This window comes from Pteropus alecto, unplaced genomic scaffold (genome assembly GCF_000325575.1).
Source record: "Pteropus alecto unplaced genomic scaffold, ASM32557v1 scaffold14, whole genome shotgun sequence".
NCBI lineage: Eukaryota > Metazoa > Chordata > Mammalia > Chiroptera > Pteropodidae > Pteropus > Pteropus alecto.
This window is the reverse complement of record NW_006436810.1, coordinates 11,749,413-11,772,088: the sequence shown is the minus strand read 5'-3', so window position 1 is coordinate 11,772,088 and position 22,676 is coordinate 11,749,413. Positions and strand designations below refer to the sequence as shown.

Genomic DNA, 22,676 nt, shown 5'->3' with positions numbered 1-22,676 from the left:
TATAGATACAAAAGTCGCATCATTTCTTTAGCAGTTACATGAGAAAATGTTATTTTTAAAATGTCAAATTTTGTTTTGTTTCTCATTCTTTAGGAATATGAAAGACACTTAAGAGTTTGAATAGATTATAAAGGAGCCTACGGTTTCTGTTTGCAGCACACCCGTTCCTCTGAAGAGTATCAGCCGGAATCAAAAGAGAAGAATGAATGGTTCCTTGTTGCTGCCTTTCATGCTGGGGATTCCTCTCCTATGGCCTTGCTTCACAGCGACGGAAAACCCTAAAACAGAGGAAGTTAAGCACCCAGCGGGGTCTCATTTGAGAATGAAGCGTGGCTGGGTGTGGAACCAGTTTTTTGTACCAGAGGAAATGAATAAGAGTAGTCATCACATTGGCCAGGTACTGATTTTCTGAGAATGTTGCAGGAAATAATGTTGTATAAATCTAAATGAACGAGTTGAGGAAGTTGTGGTATTTGACGAATTCTACATTTTCCCAGGAAAACCATTAGAAAGCTTCAGATACCAGCAAAATTAATTGTTTCAGACTCACAGGCACCTGAAATAGACACAAAAACTTGAGGAGGAGGAACAGCTCTTGTTTTCAAATTTCACTTTAGTCCCCCATATAAAAACGCTGCCCTCATTACAGACATCTGGAAATTTGACAGTGTTATTTTTGGTAATGGATCAAAGCAATAATGTAACTAACGGTAGTTAGCCTCATTTTCTATTATGCTAAATAGGTGTTGATTTACCCCTCATTAATTTTTAATGAAGCAGATTAATACCAAATCATTTTACAGTTAAGCAGCTTCAAGAACCTACATACTTCATTTGATTAGTGAAGTTGAAGTATAAAGAATAACTATTTTCACTTTTTCATAAGAATATATTTTAAGAAAATTTCCTTAATGAGAAAGACTATTTCCTATTTACGTTTTTGGTTTTTATTATTATTTGATTTTCTTTAAATGGAGGTAATTATAATAGCATGTCCTTTTCTTTAAAGCTTTCTCTAGACGAATGAACTGAACTAAGTTTCACTGTTAATTAACTGACACTAATATTTAATTGGGCCCAAAGGGTGAAGCACTCAAAATTCATTACTTCTTTTTCTAGCCCTTTTGGGAGGGCCGCAGTGTTAGCCTGATGTCCTGATGCCATAGGCATGCGTCTATCCTATCATCCAAATGGATATGAGTACATTCAACTGAAGGCTTAGAGGAGGATCTCAGGCAAACATTTAAAAAGTGTGTGTGTGTGCGTGCGCATGCGTGTGTGTGTACATGTGCATGTGTGTGTGGGTGCCTGCTGTAATAGTTTTCATCCCTTTTCATTTCCTAAGATGATGGCAGGTGAATCACGAGCAGAATGCCATAAACGAAGTCCATAGTTAAGTATCTGCTACGTAACTGAGTCTCTCTAGCCACATGGACAGTGGACTTCACAGAGTACCGTATGCTCTTCCATCACTGAATTGGGTGAAAGGCTAACGTGGGCTGGTGACTTCTAGTGAATAAGGCTCTGCAGGGAAGCACATCAGTGCAATCAGTACAGGGACTATCATCCTGGCTAACTCACATTTTCTAGTTTTGTTTTACTGCTCACTACACAAATCTCCTGTTTCTTCCATTCACATAGCTTTGCCTGTTTTTTCATTCTGTAAAAATATTTCTGAAAATACTTGACCAGATATTTTCCCTCTAAACAACCTCATTAGGCTCAAATAACATAGAGATAACTGTTTTAAAAGAGAGTGATGATGAATGTTTAGGTGCTTATATTTAAATAGCCGGTAAAATTAAAGAGTAACAGATGTGTCCAAGATAAATTTCTTCTTGACTTATTTGTTAAAAGAGGTTGAGTTTGTTGATCAGAATTAAGTAAAAATTTAAAGTCATATTGATTTGCCAAATTGATAATAACTGCTTAAGAGAATAGTTTTGAATAGAAATAGAGGAAATTTTATAATACTAGAATCCATGAAATTGAAATGTGTATAACTTATATATTTTGAGTCATTAAGAAGCAGATATTCAAAAAATATGTTTTTTGCTTTTTTTAACTTAAATCTGGGTCCTTAAAAAGATCAAGCTCACTGATTTCTAAAAATTACACTGTGAATACACTTGAAATACACATATTCATTACTAAATTTGACTTATCTTCATTCTGTTATTGAGACAAATTTTAAAACATCGAAATGCTACTTGAAAACCACAAGCCATACTTTGTTTTCATTTGATATGTTTATTTAAGAGGATATTTGTTTTCCTTAATTTCTTATCATTAGTTCATAGAGACTCTTTATTTTAAGAGTAATGAAGGATTAGCAAATTAAAAGAGCTATAGCTCTTATCATCTTTTTTATTATTAGTCTCAGTTTATTTCTTTTATTGCATAGAAGTGATATTCAACACATTATTAAAATTAGCTGTTTATAGATAAATTCAGATATTCTCCCCATTCACAAAAAGCAATTTATTAACTAGTCCAGAATAACACATTTTACCTTGAACTATCAGAAAAGTTATGAATTTAAGATTGTATTTTTTGGTTAACTTTGTAAATTTTTGGAGAAGCCCTTACTTTGAAGAAGGGCGTAATTGTAAGTGATAAATCAAGGATACTATGGAACTTATGGCATGCTCCCTCTCTTTATGTAACAATAACTTAAACATGGAAAAAAACACATAACCAATGTTATTTTTATCATAATAATCCTTGTTTTTATATATATAAAATTCAAAATTACATCAACACTATGAATGATGAACAGATTTACTTTGCTTTTAAAAAATAAAAATAATGAGAACACAAGAAGAAAAGGTATATTTGAGAATTGAATAGAATATACCTGGTATAGATTTTAATCTTAAAGTTATTATTATACTGTATTTAATATACCATAGGAATTATATGAAATTATTAACTTGGGGAATAAGGAACAGACATGAAAATAAAGTCATCGAAATTGACTTGTCCATTTTGACATGTTTGGAAACTAAATCATCCCTCTTTGCATCTTCAGCTGAGATCTGATATAGACAAAGGAAACAACTCTTTCCAGTACAAGCTTTTGGGAGCTGGAGCCGGAAGTGTTTTTGTCATTGATGAAAGAACAGGTGACATATATGCCGTACAGAAGCTCGATAGAGAGGAACAGTCCCTCTATACTCTAAGAGCCCAGGTAATAGACACCACTACTGGAAAGGCTGTGGAACCTGAGTCCGAATTTGTCATCAGGGTTTCGGATGTCAATGACAATGAACCAAAATTCCTGGATGAACCTTATGAGGCCGTTGTACCAGAGATGTCACCAGAAGGTATTGCATATGAACTTACATCAAACATATATGAACAATGAGAACAGATTTCAGATTTTGAGCATAACAAGTGAATTATTTAAAGTTCTATATTTGTACTTCCTTCTACAAACATGTTAAGTAAAATATTTGAAAAATTAAACTATTATTATGATTTTGTCAACAATGATAGTATATATTAACATATTATTTGTCTCATTAAAATATAATCTGTCTTCAAAGCAATAGAGAAAAGGATAAACATGTTAATTTGAGTGATCTATAAAATTTTTTAGCTTGTTCTCTTACTAGTTTCTTCAATATAAGAATTTATTTTTGAAGGCAAAGTATACTTTTCTATTCTAAAAAACACATAAGATACCTATGTAAAAATAGAAAAACCAATTTATAAGACAAAACTACTCTATGCATCAAAATCATGGCACATGAAGATAAAACAAAATAAATTGGTTAAATATCTCTATTTAGCCATATTCATTTTAAAGTTTTTTTTTCAAACCCAGTGTTACTTTTATAAGTATTTTAAATATAATACATGTAGAAGAGAATACTTTCCATAAGATAAGAATTGACAGCCTTGGGAATCAGAAGTATCTTCCCAGGAGAGAAAAAATTACAGTACATCTATGCAAAATTTGTCCACGCACTCACTGAGTCAGAAAATTTTGATAACACAATATATAGCAAAATTTAATTAATAAAATTTACTTATGTATGCTAAATGTGATTTGATAACGATCATTTAAAATTTTGCCTTCTGCTTAAAAACTATTTTACCGAAACTTGTGATTCATTAGCATGTGAATCTAAAAATGCATATTCCATTGTGTATTTTCCCGATTCTTTGTTTTTAACATTCTAGATAGCGGTTTAAAGACCTCTTTCTACATATGTTCAGAACATAGGTTTTTACAGCATAAACAATTTAGCTGTGTAATATATATTAAAACCAATTATTATTAGACTTAAATGACACTTTAATATTGTTCTATGTGGCAGGCAATGAACCATTTCTTCTTCCTCTTCTCTCCTCTTCCTCATCCTGTTTCTTCAGCAAATGTATATTATGGATCTAACATGTTCTAGGAACTTTTCTTTGAAACTAGAGATTCGGTTGTAAAGGTTATATATGAGGTAATTACTAGAATGGAACTTATGTTTTAGTTATAACACACAAACAATAAATAACTATATTAATAAATAAGGTAATATTTGATACCGTAAGTCACGAAAGTATCAAGGATGGCAAAGTATGATAATGATTAATTGACTCGGGGAAGTGGGAACATTTTAGGAGGTGATATTTGAAGGGAATGATACAAAGAGGCCTGTCATGCCATGTTCTGGAAACATACTCCCCTCGCAGGGGATGAGGGTTGCGTTATGAATGTGGGAGTTATTGGCACGTGGTAAGCATGTGGACATGGCAATGGATGAAATTCCCTCAGTGGAGAATGAGGGTAGAGAAAGGACAAGCATGCACGGTGACCAGACTGTTAAAGCAAATTAGCATGAATGGGGTAGGCCAGTGATGTAGGAAGCAGAGAGGGGCACAGAAGAGAGATTGCACAAGATCTTCCGACTGTGTGGAATGCTGCGTGAGGTGGCATCGAGTTAAAACTGAGCAGTGACTTTTGGTTTAGCAAGCCTAGGGTCCCCAGTGATTTCGATAAGAGCAATTTGGTCGAATCTAACTGCAGCATATTGGAGATTATCCTATTGTATGAATGGAAGGAGAAGAGGAGGTGACAATTAATTTAGCCAGGTTTAAAAGATGTTATGCTACGTGGAGAAAATAGAGATGCAGGGTACTAAGTAGAGGGAGATGAAGGTAAAAGGGACTTTTTTTAATCATTATTTACTCATTTATTAAGATGGGGAATTTAATCGTGGAATTTAATTGAATGATCCAAACGTGCATTTTTGAAGCAAAATAAGAGAGCTATAACTGCTGGAAAGCTGTTGCTAAGAGAAAGAGCCATTGAGTCCAGGGCAGTAGTAGAGGGGACATGTTCAGGTAGGATAGCACATTGGTTGACAATAAACCAGTTAATAAGTGGTTGTTTCCATTTTATCAGTGATTTATGAGTCAAAGGCAGTAACTGAAAGCAGAGGGCTGGGATTTTAACTGGAGCAGAGGAGGGTACAAAACAACCATTGTGCAAAATTGGAGAATGAACCCACAAGGAGACTGTAGTGTGTATAATATGGCATTTGTATCACGGCACCAAGTATAGCATGACACCAACTGTGATTAATTTGGTAAAGATCCCAAAACATTGGTCTGTAACATATTTGGCTCCCACCGATGTCTTTATGCTTTGCCATTAGAGGTAGCTGTACATATTAACCTAGTCAATCTGTGTAATTTAATACATCCTGTGGAAGCGCCTCAGAGATCAGGCTTTGTATGGACTCATATGAAAATCAATGAGTACTTTTTATACCTGTCAGTGAGAGGAAGGGGTCAACAGAATGATGGTCAACTGCTTACAAATGTTATCTAATATGGAAATCATGGAATATCCCTATCACTCCCCATTTTGTAGATGGTTTCCCTCTGAAACATTCTTACAGTTATTAACTTCGCTTTGAAGAAACCAATTAATATTATATATGATTTTCTCTGTTCCCCTCAATCTCAATATTTAATTAATAAATAATGTGGATTCTTTCGCCTGAATATATCTTTAATTATTCATCTTCTTTCTACATCCATTGCCATTTAATAGGTTCTTGAGTGTTAATCTTGCTTCTGAATTCCCTACCCACCTATTTTATCTTTTAAAAGGCAACCAGTGCGTTTTATTCTCTGTTGTCTTCCTTAAATATATTTGTATTGTATTGGAGTCCACTACCAATTACATTTGAACCTGCACTTTGAACTTAGAATTTGGTAGACCACTGAAAGGAATCGACATTTAATGATAAATCCAAGACAGAGAAATCCAAGAAAACTACAAACTACTTGTTGTTTATTTAACAAATAATATTTATTTACAAGTAATGGGCTTTTACTGAGGACGTTTATATTTGAAATGCAGTTACTTTCAAGCCAGAACTATCAAGTGGAATTGAGATAAACATTATGTTTTCCCATTTGTCAGTCTGGATTTGCTAAGTTATTATCTTTCTTCTATACAGAAATATACGATCTAGCAGGCCAGGAATCACACAGTATCTGAGATTTGGAATGATTAAGTAAACAAATGAGTGTGTGGATGGATAAAAACACTACAAAAGTGATTAGATTGGTTTGGGAAATGAAGAGAAAATATTGATGTGGGTCTCAACCCAACCATAGGTGTGGGTTGAGACCCATAGTGACCCAAAGTGCTGCAGGCAGTCGCTAAAGAGTATTTCCTAATTCTGAAATTTCTCAGTGTACAATTTCTAGAAACATACTTAAATTTCTAGAAACATAAAACCTACCAAGACTGAATATGAAGAAATAGAATATCTGAGCAGACAGATGACTACTAATAAGGAGATTGCATCAGTAATAAAAAAAAAAAAACTTCACCAAAAACCAAAGTCCAGAACCAGATGGCTTCACTGGTGAATTCTACCAACCATTTAAAGAAGAATCAATACCAATACTTTTTAAACTTTTCCAAATATCTGAAGAGGTTGGAACACTCAAACTCATGCTATGAAGGCAGTATTACCTGACAGCAAACCAAATAAAGTCATCACGAGAAAACTACAGGTTATTATCCATAATGAATATAGATGCAAAAATTCTAAACAAAATTCTAGCAACACTAGTTCAATAGCACAGTAAAAGGATCATACATCATGATCAAATGAGATTTACACCTGAGCTGCAAGAATGTTTCAACATAAGCAAATCAAACATGATACACAACTTAAATAGAATAAAGGATAAAGATCATCTGATTCTCTCAACAGATACAGAAAAAAAAAATATTTGACAAAATTCAGCATTCTTTCATGAAAGCTCTTAGCAAATCAGATATATAAGTATCAAAGTTGAACATAATAAAGGCCATATATGACAAACCCACAGCCAACATCATACTCATCTGTGAAATGCTAAAAGCTTTTTCTCAATCAGAATGACAAGGATGCCCACTCTAACAACTTTTAGTCAATGTGGTACTGGAAGTCCTAGCCAGAGCGATACTCTGAGCCAAGAATACTCGATAGAGAAGATAATTTTTTTTCAATTAATGGTATTGAGAAAACTGGATATTCACGAATAAAATTGGACCCTTATTTTGCACTACTCACAGAAATTAACCTGAAATGAATTAAAGACTAAAAATAGGACCTGAAATTGTAAAAATACTAGAAGAAAACATAAGGAAAAATTTCCTTGACATTGGTGTCGGCAGTGATTATTTAGGCATGACCGAAAAATGGAATTAACGAAAACAAAAGTAAATAAGTTAGGCTACATCAAACTGAAAAATCTTCTGCACAGCAAAAGAAACAATTGACAAAATGAAGAGTCAACTTACAAAATGAGAGAAAATATTTCCAAAGCATCTATCAGTTAAGGAGCTAATAACCAAACTGTAGAAGGATCTTATACAACTCAATAACCAAATCAACAAACAAAATAAAAACAAATAATTAAAAATGGAAAGAGGACCTGCCTGAATAAGCATTTTTCTAAGGAAGACAACAGATAAAAATGGCCAACAGATACATGAAAAGATGCTAGGGATGTAATATATGATATACTTTTAATAGTACTGTATTATATACCTGGAAGTTGATGAAAGTAAATTCTAACCATTCTTACCAAAAAATAAATAAATAAAAATGCAATTACGTGTGATGTTGGAGCTGTTAACTAACATTATTGTGATTATTATTTCCCAGAATATACATGTATCGATAATCATGTTGTGCACCTTGAACTTACATACCATTACATGCCAATGATTAAAATAAAGGTGGAAAAAAAAGAAAATTCACTTTAAACATATTTATCATCAGTATGGAACAAATATGTCATATGTCAAATATGTAGAGCCATTATAAAAAAGAGATTAAATTCAATTTATGTAAAATACATACAGATTTAGATTATTTCAGTTTTTTATTTTATAAATTGTAACAAATATTAACATATAGCAGAGATTTCCCAGAAAAATTAAAATCTTTCTTAAAATATATCAAATATGAAAATTAGATTCTATGAAACATTCTTTTGCACACGTGAATTGAAAGCAATGAAGGTTGTTATGGATTACACTTCGTACCTTCTTTGAATATATTATTGTTTACTTTCTTAAACACGGTTTGATTTATTTGACTTAAATTCTCATATTATTAAAAGAGGTGTCAAAACTATAACCCAAGAATAATAAGGATGACCTAATTTTCAGGTGGTTGTGGACAAAAAACCACAAATATTTGAAAAATACTTTAGACATTTCAGGTGATGAATGGGACAGTCAATACCTGTGAATGAATAATAATCCTTGTACTAATAAAATAAGTTATCAGTGTGAAGGAATAAGCAGATATGCTGACTGATTAAACCATTATTTCCATCATGAATTTGATTTCTGAAAATTATATTTTTACTAGATTATCTAATATCTTAAATCTGTTTTTGTTGTTACCAAAATCACTGTAGGTCAAAATAATGTCATTTAATTTGTGCTGTTTTTGAATTTGACCATTATATAACTCAACATCCTCTCAATAAATTCATTTCAGATTAATCAAAGTTTACTTGTACTAAAATGACCTGTAAAAATAGCATTCTTATTAGACAATTTTATCTTAATTCTAAGAAGAGCCTGTTAATATTTTTACTACTTAATTTAAAACAAAAAAAATTACATACCATTTTTTTTCTTGATGATTTCCTTTGCTATTGGGAAAAGGAAGAGGAGGGGCTAGATAAGGGTAAACGGGGTCAAATATATTGTGACAGAGGAGATTTGACTTTAGGTGGTGTGCATGCAACACAATATAGATGGACAATTGAATTGTACACTTGAAACCTATATAATTTTATTAACCAAAGTCACCTTAATAAGTTTTAAAAAAAATAAAATGAAAATGAAAATAAACTACATACTAAATTAAATGAATCATTTTGAAATCTAGAGTTCAAATGTTGGCATTCAAGCACTATATTAAACTATAGCATGCTGTTTAGTTAGTATTCTATAACAAATGTAAACTTTACATGCAAAATGTTCTTGCCACAGGTTGCTGACTTCTCTTTTGCTTATGTGATATCGAAATTGGTCTGCATATCAAAATTTATCATTTACATTTTTATGTTTGGACACTTCTCATAATCACTGGAAGATAAAGCATTCTGTGTGAAACATGAGACAACATTATCTAATATAATTTTGTTACTAATATTAAACAACATTTGGGTGAGAATTAGCAGTCCTCTGTAATACTCTCATTAATATTAAAATCTCTATAAATCAACATCGACAGAGTTACCTTATTTTTTCATTAGGTTTTACTTTTAGTGGGTGAATAGTTCTAATCTGTTGTGAACTCATATTGATGCTGTCAACAATGCTTTCAATCTTCAAAATTTTATGTAGTTTTATAAGTTTTAGCACTTATTAACATTACCACAGAAAGCATAATTTATATGAATTTCTCAGACATAATATAGACTTTCCCTTATATTAATATGACATTTCATTATAATTTTCTATCTGTGTCATAATAAATGAAAAAGCGTATCAACAAATGCAGATTCTGAGGCACTAAACTATGATTTTTCTCTTGAGCACCTGGTACAAATTTATGTCTTGTGTCATCTACATAAAAATATGTTATTGCATTATGGTGTCTGTGGTAAAATACATAAAGTCAAATATCATCTTAAATTTAATTTCATAAAGGCCTTTAGCAAAAGATAGTTTTAAAGTCTCAGAAGCTGGCTAAAAATACAAAACTGATTTTAAATTTGCAGTTATGAAAAAGTCTCTCGAGGGCAATATGGGCAAATGACATTAGCTTTCAATGTACTAATAGGACCTATGATTTAAGAGAATCTTTAGACAACAAGTGCAGTTGTTTGCACTTACAAATAATATGGCCATCTTTGACCAAGCTATAGTGACTCAGCTCAGAGATGCATGCTGACATGCAAACCCATCAATCCCCAAGAGAAGGCTTTTCCCACTCTCTGGTTTGCCTTCCTTGCTAACTCAATTTCAAGGATCTAGCTAATTTAAATATTTAAAAGTTGCCATCGGTTACCCAATTCTAATTACAGGATAGCATCTTAAGATGGAATAGTAAGGATAAAGGGTGAGGCAATTCTATATACACGTAATTGGGGTACTGCTTCTTCCCTTTATGTGTAACCCTGGGTGTTATCTTGCATTATCACAGTTGTTGTAACATAAAGTGATCCCATCTCCAGTTTTACCCAGGACAGCCCTAATTAATCCTATTTTATTTCTGGCATCTTGTTCTGGAAGCTTTTGTCCCTTATTTTGTTATTATTATTTTTAATATTATTAGTAGGTGCATTACAAAAAGCAGACTGAGCTTGGAGGACATCTACTTTTTACTTGCAGCTTCTTCCATGGGGTGTAAGAAATAGCATGTTAGATAATCTAAAGTTTTAATGCTAAGAATTTTTTTTTGGTCAACAGCTAACCATACAATTTTGACTATTGTTTCGGAAGCTAAATACAGGTAGTCTAGTTCTGGAAACTAGGGATGGGAAACCCTTATGGGAAGAAATGAAATGGAGACGAAATGAGGAATTGTAGAGGGAGTGAGTGGGTGTGTGCACACAAGAGTAGTTAAAAGACTGTCTTGCCTGATACAAACTGATAGAATTGATGATAATTGGAATAGCTCTTCACGATTGCTACAGAAATATATTAATTAATTAATTAATTAAGATATAATCGACATATCACACTGTGTAAGTTTAAGGTGTGACATGTATTGATTTGATACATTTATTTACTGCAATATGATTACCTCCATAGCATTAACTAGCATCTCTATCGGATCCCATAATTATCATTTCTTTTCTGTGATGGGACCTTTCAGATCTAGTCTCTTAGTAACTTTGAAGTTTATAATACGATGTATTTGACTAAAATCGCTATGTCATGCATTAGCTCTCCAGAACTTCTTCATCTTCTTATTGTAAGTTTGTACCCTTGATCAATATCTCCTCAGTTCTCCCACCTCCAGCCCCAGCCCTTGGTAACCAGGAATCTGCCCTCTGTTTCAATAAGTTTAGCTTCTTTAGATTCCACATATGTTATTATACAGTATACATACATATTTATATATATATTTTTTTTTTTGTATTGAACTTATCTGACTTAGCATAATGCTGTTAAGGTCCATCTATGTCATCACAAATGATTGGAAATGTATTTTAAAACACCTAAAACTAATGTGTCTACATTTTGAATGGTGGCATTTTGAGTGGTTGTACAGTATAAAACAGGTGTTAAATAACTAACATAAAAATAATAAGACAAAACAGCACATACATACAGTTAAGGGTCATGGTACAATTTCAACATTTTTATTACTGAAGAATCACATGTCTCTCTATTTTAGTGTCTCGGTTTATAAAATTTGATTGTAATGAAAAACTTATGATGCTAGTAGTAAAGAAAATCCCATAGGCTACTTGATTTTGTGCCACTCATGGTGCCATTCTTACTGAAACAGAATGTCATGTTTCAATAAATGCAGACTTTCTACAAGACCTGTAATGCTACATTCCATAAAGATAATTTAAAAGCTTAATACTTTAAGAAATATGTTTAATTTGAGCATTAACTTTTAATGTGTAAGTACATATTTTTCGTATTTTTATTAATTCTTGCCGAATTTTAATGAGAATGCTTACCTTATCAATATCTAGTAGATTTTGCTTTGCACTTAAAAAAATTCTTTGAACAGTGGGTATTTCATAGAAGAGAATTAAACAGGCAAAATATTTATGCCTATCCTCAAATTGATACTATTTCAAGCTTATTTAAATAATCTTTATTACTATTGTATCAACATTCTGCAATTTGGGGTGGGTACAGATCAGAATGTGAATTTTGAAGAAAAGTGTTTCCAATTAATTTTTGATTCCTCAGCTAATAACACACCTTTGAAACTACACACTGTAATGGATTGTTTAATAGGTTACATTTAATTATATCATAGACCTACATGTTTAAAATTCTAAATTGTCTATGAGAATTAGAGCTATTTTGTATGAGGTTATATTCTCTTGTCTATACAGAGAGATATTATATAGTTAGTTTTATAATTCAGAATGAGATGGACTGGTCTTCCATTGTATATCATCATCTTACTTGGTAAAGAAAGAATGCTTTACAGAACTGAATTCATCATTCAGTAGGACCACACTCTTAATTTCTTATAACTATATCTTTTATCTTCAGGAACATTAGTTATCCAGGTGACAGCAAGTGATGCTGATGATCCTTCAAGTGGCAATAACGCTCGTCTCCTGTACAGCTTACTACAAGGCCAACCATATTTCTCCATTGAACCAACAACAGGTATTTCTGAATGAAACAAAGTGCAATTCAACATGATTCTAAGTAGGCAAACGTAAGAACAAAAATTCTCAGCTTACAAGTATGTTGTGCAGCAGACCTGGTGTTATATAAATAAATAAATGGGTTTTAATTTTAAACATTTAATTCTTTTTAGTCTTTTAGATGATTTTTCTAAGGTTGAAAGATTGACTTTTACACACCCATACCACAAATGGTTTGTGTATGAGGTACAAAAAATATGTAACGGTTCTTGCAAATCAATTGGAAAGAGACAACCCAATTAAAAATATAAGGAGAAAAGACATTTCTAAGCAACTGAGTGAAAGTTGACATATGAAAAGCCTGCAGAAATGTTAAAAATGCTCACCTCATTAATCATCATGGAGATGCTAACTAAAAGACGCACCTGCAAGAAGACGCATCTGCAAATCCAGGCAGAATCACTGAGATAGAACATGGATTTAGGGCTCACTGTAGGCATTAGGAAGAGGCCTTCACCTTCAAAACATGTAGTTCTGTACTTTTTAGATAAAGAAAAAATTGATCTTTCTAAACTGACTTCCCCAATTTCCATTAGTCAATTGAATACTTTATAAAATAAATAAGATAAACATTTTTTCTCTTCTTTTCAATATGTCAATTGGATGCATAAGAATTATATGACACTAATTCATTTTACAAATAGTGATTGCCATGTTCAAAACGAAGATGGAACCCATATAAATCTTGCCTTTAAGAGCCCATAGACTCTAAAAATGGAAAAAGAAAACCTACCTAAGTACATAACCAACCATCAAGAATGTGGCAAGTTTCAAAAGAAGGAAACTTCTATGCCTTTTAATCAGGCAAATTATTATTTCCATCTTGGTGATGTGAAAAGCTTAAAAGAATTAGAGCATTTTGTTGGACCTTTAAACAATTCTTGTTGATTCATTCATTTAGCAAATATTAAATGTCTCAGCCATTCTCAGAGTTTCTTGAGAGAATCAGATGCTGAAAAATATGACTCCAGTTACTGTATTCTTGGTTCTCCCCAGGATGGTACTCAGCTTCTATCATTCCAGATGCACAGCACGAAAGCTGCTTTAATACATGCAGCGGATCCGCTAAGACATTAGGTTTTAATTCTCTCACACAATCTTGACTGAGAAGTGTCGTATGTGGTACAGGCATTTTACAACAACCTGGATTTAGAGTAGTATGACATGCAACCTTTAAAAAAATAATAACACAAACAAACAAATAAACAAAAAACATTAATATTCACATGAAGCATGTGAATATTAATAAATACATACACTCAGTTTGTCAATATATTGAGTGAAACAAACAAGATCTAGTAAGAGAAAGAAAGTGAGGACTACTTGGTATTATGTAGTCACACGCTAACACGCAGAGCTGAGCCTGTGGTCAAGGTGAAGAGAGTGGAAGAGCATTCAAGGTCATGGGAAGAATATATGAGAAATTCCTGAGATTTGAGAGCGTTGAGGCTCTTTAACCAGAGGCCAGTGTGAAAAAGCACAGAGGAGGAGGGTGGAAAGTTGGGTATCTGAGGAATGGACAGTTTGAATATCTGTGTATATATTTATTTCATTGTTAGGTTATAAATAACTGTGGGTCAACAACCAACCCTTGTTTCTCCATTGTGACTGAAAATAGACAAAATAGACATCATAGGTAGACAATATATTTTGCATAAATTTGGTATTGTAATTTATGCATTTACTTATAATAAACTAACTTCTTCCAAAGGGAAACATTACTTGTAGCACACTAATATTGAGGTTAAAAATAAGACATTCCTCTTCTCTACCTCTGGGTTATCTTAACATGGTATTTTATTAAGGGTCTGCTAGTGTTCTTAATATTGTGATGACACATTAAATACTAGGCAGAGTTGTTGTTTAATTTATTGTTATTATATTGTTTTTCTCCAGATTGGTGTCCTTATATTGGTTTGAAATTTGTCAAAAGAAAGTTTATATGGTTGAATTTTTAAGACATTAATTAGGAACATGCCATGGCGAATAATGAAAAAATAATTAAAGTTTATCACCTTTTTAAAGGAGTCATAAGAATATCTTCTATAATGGATAGAGAACTCCAAGATGAGTATTGGGTAATTATTCAAGCCAAAGACATGGTCGGCCTGCCTGGAGCACTGTCTGGAACAACAAGTGTGTTAATTAAACTCTCTGACATTAATGACAATAAACCCATATTTAAAGAAAGTAAGTAGAAAGCATCTTGAATTCTTACTGTATTTTGATTATATGCAGATGTTAGAATTCACATTCTAAAAGCACTGAAACAGCACTAAAATTATAGGAAATAAATCTGTCAGTTATTCTAAGGTGTGATTATTTTCATCAGTATGAAAAGTCAAATACGAAAATAATTAATGTGTCATTTTTCAGTTGCTTCTGTAACAAACCACCACAAACATAAAGTTTGTTTTTATGCCTTAACATAAAGTTATTATCTTAGAGATGTTGGCTGCCAGCCTCAGCAGGCCTGAAGTGAGACCAGCAAAACGTGTCTGCAGGGCTGCATTCCTTTCTCTGGGCTCTAGTGGAGAATCCGGTTCCTTGGATTTGGATGTTGGCAGAATTTAGTTCTTTGTGTTTGTAGGATTAAGCTCTCTGGCTCCTTGATAGCTATTAACTGGGGGACATGGTTACCTCCCAGAGGCCCCGTTTTGGTCTTCGCGCATAGCCCGCTCATCTCAGAAGCAGCAAAGGATCGCATAGCCTTCTCTCGCTGCCATCTCTCTGACCCACACGTTTGCCCCTTTCCCCACTGTTAAGGACACATGGGATTAGATGGGCCACTTGGATAAACCAAGACATCTGCACACTTCTGGGTTGGCTGATTAGCGATCTCGATCCCATCTGCAACCGTAATTCCCTTTTGCCAGGTTAGGTAACATACTCATGAGCTCTGGGGTCATAGGGCACAGATATCAGGGGGAACCATTTATCTACCTGCTACAAGTAATGATTTAAAAGGAATATATTTCATTTTCTATGTTTGCATCAAGGGTAGGTCACACTTGCTCTGAAAATTTAAAAAGCAAGTACAGGCAAAATCACACAGTGTGGCTCAGAAGGAATTTCTTAAAAAATTCCTAGAAGGGATTTTTGTCTAAAGTTTCCGTTCAAGGGATTCTTTCTTGGCTGCAGAAACACATTTGCAGGCATTTCCAGAAATCACGAGCAATTATCATAGTAGAAGGAAAATTTAATGAGCATGGAGCAAAGAAGTAGATCAAACGCACACATACACACACACTCACACGCACACTCACACTAACACACTCACACACTCACACACACACTGACACTCCTAAATGATGCGGACACCACTCGGTTCAGTCACTTTGTTTCAGATTCAGGGTTATCAGATCTGACTTTTTAAAAAATATTAGAAATCTGAAGTTTTATTTCTGTGCTATCATCCAATTTTAAATTTTGCTAGTTTAAAAATGTGGCTACTGTGTTTCTCTTAATAAAAATTGTATATATTTGATGTGTACAGCAGGACGTTTTGATATACGTATACACAGTGAAATCATTACTATAGTCAAACTAATTAACACATCCATCTCTTCACAGTTACCGTGTGTGTGTGTGTGTGCACGTGTGTGGTGAGAGCATCTGAGATCTACTCTTTTAGCAAATTTCCATTCTAGAAACGGTATTATTTGCTGTAGTCACTGTGCTGTACATTAGATTTCTAGAACTTATTCATCCTACCTCACTGCAAGTTCGTACCCTTCGAGCAACATCTTTCTTTATGAGTCAGTAAACAGCTCCTCTCGGGGTGGCATCCAGGCAACAGGGCAGCAGCTTGGGACTTTGGCCTCCAAGTTATGAAATGTATTCTGTAAATGACTGTCTACAACACGAATATGCCCTAAAGACAAGAAGATAATGTCTAATTGAATCTGAAATGCCCAGGACTGTATAAAATAATTGGCATATACTAAATGTAGAAAAATAGTGTATCGGTTCATCTAAATCTAGTTTGCGTTTTATTCAGATGAAGGTGGAATAGCAAGCTGAAGATGAGAAGGTAGAGAATTTCCAAAGAAACTTGTTGGGACAGAATGCCCGCCAAACATTTGCTGCCTTTCTTAGATTTAAATATAGATACATATTTATCAGTTATTAACAAACTGAGATAATCCTTTAAAAAATTCTGTTACCCAGAATCCTCAAGTATGATGGTAGTATGACTAGCTTTGGTCAAATCTGAATGTGGGTGGACATGATTCTGACACCATAAAGTGACCGTATTCTAAAGGCAATAGGGATTTTCGTCTTCCCTTCCCACTCCATAATTGTGTGAAACTGTATTATTGACTATTCTTACAAAACAGAAGCACGCTGACCTGCTCACTCTGTCCAACCTGCTTTGCCTTATTGAAATCCCATCGCCCTCTCCTCAATTTAAATATTCAGTACATACCCCCTCTGTCGTGCACAGCATCCTCCGGCCTCTCAATCAAGGGTGTCGCTCAAATGATCTTCCCTTTCCGTTGTGTTATGTTTTCCTCTCTGCTGGCTCAGTACTCTTAGCATTCACACACGTCGTTGACGTTCATCTGAAAAACAAAAGGAAATACACACATTCTTCACGTCTACATTCAACTAATCACGCTTCCTTTTTTTTTTTCTTTCCCTTCAAAGAAAATATTTGTACACGTGTCGACATTCTGGTCCTCAATTACTGTCCTTAAACTCTGTGGCATCTACTCCAATCAGGCTCCATCGACACTATTTGATTAAATTGATCTTGGTCAATTTTAGGCAACTAAACCCAGTCAAATCTCAGAGCTAGTCTAGTTTGGTTTCCCAGCAGGATCTGAGTGATCAATCCCTCCTTGAAACAATGTGCCTTTCTCATGTGCTCTTTCTTCTGTCTCTGTGGTCACTTTACTTCGGTCTCCTGCCTTCTCACTGGTGAATCTCTGGTGTCGAGACTTGGATCCCATCTCTCTTCTTCACTAGCCCTCTGGCTTTCAGTCTCTCCCATCTTTAATTCCCACTTACATTTATTGGTAATTTTAATTATCGGAATTTTTGAGTAAAATCGAAGAACTCTTTTTTATCAAATTTAATTAGGGATTTTAGAAGTGCACGATAAAAAAATAAATCTATGAATATTGAGAGGTATTTATATGAACAGAAATTTGGAAATTATATTTACTGGCGATAGGACTTAAGATATATGTAAGAGACAATTGTAGATGCTTAAATAGGTTATCAGGGAAATGTTCAGATTGTAAAAATAAAGGGTATACATATATACACACACACACATAGAGGTATATGAGAGAGAGAGACAGACAGACAGAGACAGAAACAGAGAAAGAGGAGAGATTTAGAACAAGTAACTGGTGGAAAGGGTGGGTGTGGGTTTTCCTACAATCCACAAATAAAGGATGCTATAATTGGGAGATTCTTAAGTTGATTATTTATGCAAAGTATCTTGAATTTTGTTTTTAAGGTTTGTATCGCATGACTGTTTCTGAATCTGCACCCAGTGGTACTTCTATAGGAAAAATCGAGGCGTATGACAATGACATAGGGGAGAATGCAGAAATGGATTACAGCATTGAAGATGACTCACAAACATTTGACATCATTACTAATAACGAGACCCAAGAAGGAATAGTTATATTAAAAAAGGTAGACATGTTAAAATTATTTGCTCTGCAGAATAATGCAAAATTGAATCAGAAATGCATGCAAATATTTTATGTAACCAGTTTTTGTTTCATTAAGTAATTAAAGTGAGAACCTGTGATTTATAGTTTAAGGAGACGAGTTTAGAGATGAGAGTTTGTTATTACAGAGGTTCTTAAATTATACGTAGAACAAGTTTTTTTTTTTTTAAAGATTCGGATAGAGGACAAACATTTTGAAAGGATCTTAAACGACAATAAATAAATTCTCAATTCCATAAGATATTTATTCTCAGAAAAATATAGTTTTAAACTTAAGTAAAAAATGTAGTTATTATTCCAAAACATATACTAGTAATCAACATAAACAACAAAATACACATCGGGATTTGTATGCAACTGCTTAATGATGTCGGAGTGATTCAAATACATGAAAGTAAAAGCTAACTGAAACTGAGTTTAACAGCGAGAACTTTCTTTTTCTAAATAGTACCTTGGGTTACTGAAGCCATTTCTTCTGTGCACACTGTTTTTCTTTGTAGAAAGTGGATTTTGAACACCAGAACCACTATCGCATTCGAGCAAAAGTGAAAAACCGCTATGTTGATGAACAGCTCATGGGGTATCATGCTGAAGCTTCCACCACTTTGATTAGGGTCCAAGTGGAAGATGCTGACGAGCCTCCGGTCTTCCTCCGTCCGGATTATGTATTTGACATCTTGGAAGGACAGCCGCAGGGCTCATGGGTGGGCGTGGTCTTGGCCATAGATCCAGATCAGAGGAGATCTCCTATCAAGTACGTATGTCAGGAAGGCCAGTTTTGCAGTAATGAATGAACACAAATTAATTAGCTTGCGTATGAAATTTCATGCAGATGTAACTACGATCTATCTATCTATATTTCTTTATATGGTACTTACCAAATTGGCAACAATTTAGACAAGTTAAAACAGGGAGCCTCAGTGTTGGTTAAAAAGCATTGATATAAGCAATTGCATACCTGCAGGAACTAAACAATCACCAACTGAGATTCAGTGCAACCACCTCTATTACTTGGGCTAAGGAGGTGAGGGATAAAGGAAACTCTTGATGCCAAGTCAGAGAAGAAACGAAGCTGATCAAAATGTGGTTCATTCAAATATTCTTTCATTAAAATGATATTCAAAAATTTGAGAAAGCTTTTTGTGGGACACCACTTAAAGCAGTAAAAATAGATCTATTTGGTTAGAAATAAATTTCTGAGATACTGTTGAATAATATTTGCCACTATTAAACGAGTCTGTTATATTTGTATACTATATTTTCTTTTTTTAAATATTCAAGTTGTAAGTCTGGTTAGGCGTAAAAGTAAAATCTGTTACATGTTCCTTTAATCATCTGTTGCCCACACTTCTCCATCCAGAGGATTACACAAACCTCCCTGTATTTATTAAGATACTGGCTCTGCTGTGCTCTGGGAGAGCCTACAGGTACAAAGCAGGAGCTTCTTTAAATTTTTGAGACAGAAGGATGCTCTCACTTTTCCACTGTCATTCTTCATCGTAATACACTGCCTCCTAATATGTAGATATAGTTCCTTTTTAGTAATAAATGTAAGTGCATATCTAATATATACATAATTATAACCCAATAAATAGATTTTTAAAGTAGTATATCTATTAACCTATTTGTTGTTCCTCTTAGAATATTAAAGAATATATAATATTTTTAAATACTTTAGTGATTAAGTTGTTTATTATATAATCATTGATAATATAATTATAAATTATACTGTGTTGCAAACAGTTTGAATATCAAGTTTTAGATTTATAAATGACAACGAATGATGAATGATTGACAACAATGCCTATGACCATCGATAAAAAAGTGGCACGATTTAAAAAAAATTGTTAGAGTTGTATATTTACTGTGAGTAAAAATATTAGTATATATGAGACAAATAACTGAGCCACACGCAAATATTAACAGAGGCTATGTGTGTTTTATAGTACCACTTCTGGTTGTTACTTACCAAAAACATTTTTAGTAACAATTTTCATCTTTCTTCTAAAATAAATTACATTTAAAAATAGTTCATGAGTACCTATCAAAAGAATATCTTTCTATGCCTTTCTGGGCATCCTTACATTTAGAAGTGTCTTTTAAATAAGATTGCTTTTTATATATTAGGATTGTAATTTTTTTTTCTCATGTGGTATAGTTCGATTTAGCAAATTTCGAAATGTACCATGAAAATAAAATTAAACATATCTAGATTTGGCTTTTATGTGTCTCAGTTTCTTCTCCTGTGAAGTGGGAATAATGCTTTTGTAGTAATACAAGCATTAAGAGCAAGACATAAAGACGTATGCAGAACATACATGGAAGAATCAATTGTTTACATCATTACGGCAAGAGTTGTTAGTTAGCAAGAGAAAACGTTACACGGTCACATTTTATTCATTCAGCATTTTTAGGGGAATGAAGAGTCCGTAAATGGAAACTTGAAATGAACCAAAGATTAGAAGATTGATCTTCTAAGCATAAAAATGTCACAGTTTAAGCTTTTTAGCACAAGCTCTTTCTAAAATATATTGCAAACATCTTTTCTTTCTTAAATGTTGTATATTGACTATTATTTAAAATGTTACTGCTGACTCAGATCGTATTTAAAAAAAACTTTTATTTGGAAATAATCTCTAATTTTTGATTGATTTTATTTGGAATAGTGTATTATAGAAACTGGATATTCTAGATGTTTAACACAAAATATTAACTGTTAAACTACTGTTCCATTGTGTCAACAATTCTCTCAAGTAGGAAATGTGACCACTTGTGGATATGTAAGTAAATTGCTTATAAAGCAATTTTAAAAATAATTAGAGTTAAAACTGAATTTCTATAAAGCTTGTAGAAAGCTTAATTCTCTGTAATTTCTATTTTAATTGTCCCTGGAACCTCAAGCTACAAATTATTGATATTTTTAGAGACCTGTCAATTCAAGTTTAAAATATTCTCATCTTTTGCCACATAATTATGGCAGACCTCACTGATGTCTCTTCTTAGTCTTCCAGAATATTTGTGCAATGAGAAGCATCACGGAACCCTAGTTATTACTCTTCTTTAATTTTTATTATTAATCATTTGCAAGCTGAGCAGACATACTGAGTACTTCAAAGGCTTCTTTCATTGCAGAGTTGGAGATCATTTCTCAGGCTGTAGCATGACAGAATTTTATTATCTGGCTTTATTCCATGCATGATCGAATAGAACATTTGATCTACTGTCCTTACTTTGGGGAGGGGGGTGTGTGTGTGTGTAATGTATATATATGTACATTATATATGTATATACATGTATGTAAATAAATACATGTATATACAATATATGCTTTACTAAATAGTAACAAATTGTTTCCTTTAAACAAACAAAAATTCTCATATGTCAGTAATCAAGAAATGATAATATAATGCACAGATTTAGCAGATGACTATTTGGTGCAGGAGTCTCAGAGCAGTCCAGGCTGATAATATGTTTTATGTTGCTTCAAATGAAAAAAAAAAAAAGGGTTTCAAGCATTAGTTTTTAACCCCCCATATGCATTTCTCTTCGTTTTACAAATGACATTTTGCCATTTCTTTTTAACCATGTTATTCACTTACTAAAATTCTCTCTTGAGAATAAGAATGAGTGACATGGCAGAATAAGAATGAGTGTTTAGATTTAGAAAACAGCAATTTAAAACTGAGGCCATTTTAGTTTTTTTCTGTCTCCACTGAGTTGAATTTTAAATATATGAATGAACTTTTTTGAAAATAGTTCAGCATTAAATTTGCTATATGGATTATGCATTTAACAATTTATCTCATTGCTTCTAAAGGATGTTATGTCTCTCTGTTATACATAGAAAAAATGAAATTAAGGCATACTTTTTTTTGGTACAGGTATTCTATTACCAGAAGCAAAGTGTTCCTTATCGACGACAATGGCACAATCGTCACAACTAACCCTCTGGATCGAGAGAGCACTGCTTGGTACAACCTAAGTATTACAGCCACAGAAAAATGTAAGTCCCTATTTGAGAACAACACACTGGTCTGCCATAATTTTTAAGCCATTCAATAATCGATGAACATAGGGACAAAAGCTAGCTTAAACTGT

General features: G+C 33.2%; 1 protein-coding gene across 1 annotated transcript in view; it reads left to right on the top strand.

Annotated features, from left to right (window-relative positions):
- The first annotated feature begins 202 nt into the window (after positions 1-202).
- The window catches only part of CDH19 (cadherin 19), a 40,362-nt gene continuing 17,888 nt past the window's right edge, over positions 203-22,676 (top strand). The window contains exons 1-7 of the mRNA XM_006913729.1: positions 203-397; positions 3,032-3,326; positions 12,728-12,847; positions 14,914-15,078; positions 18,359-18,540; positions 19,079-19,332; positions 22,460-22,581. Of these exons, the coding sequence (XP_006913791.1) occupies positions 203-397; positions 3,032-3,326; positions 12,728-12,847; positions 14,914-15,078; positions 18,359-18,540; positions 19,079-19,332; positions 22,460-22,581 (1,333 nt within the window). The remainder of the gene's footprint in view (positions 398-3,031; positions 3,327-12,727; positions 12,848-14,913; positions 15,079-18,358; positions 18,541-19,078; positions 19,333-22,459; positions 22,582-22,676) is intronic.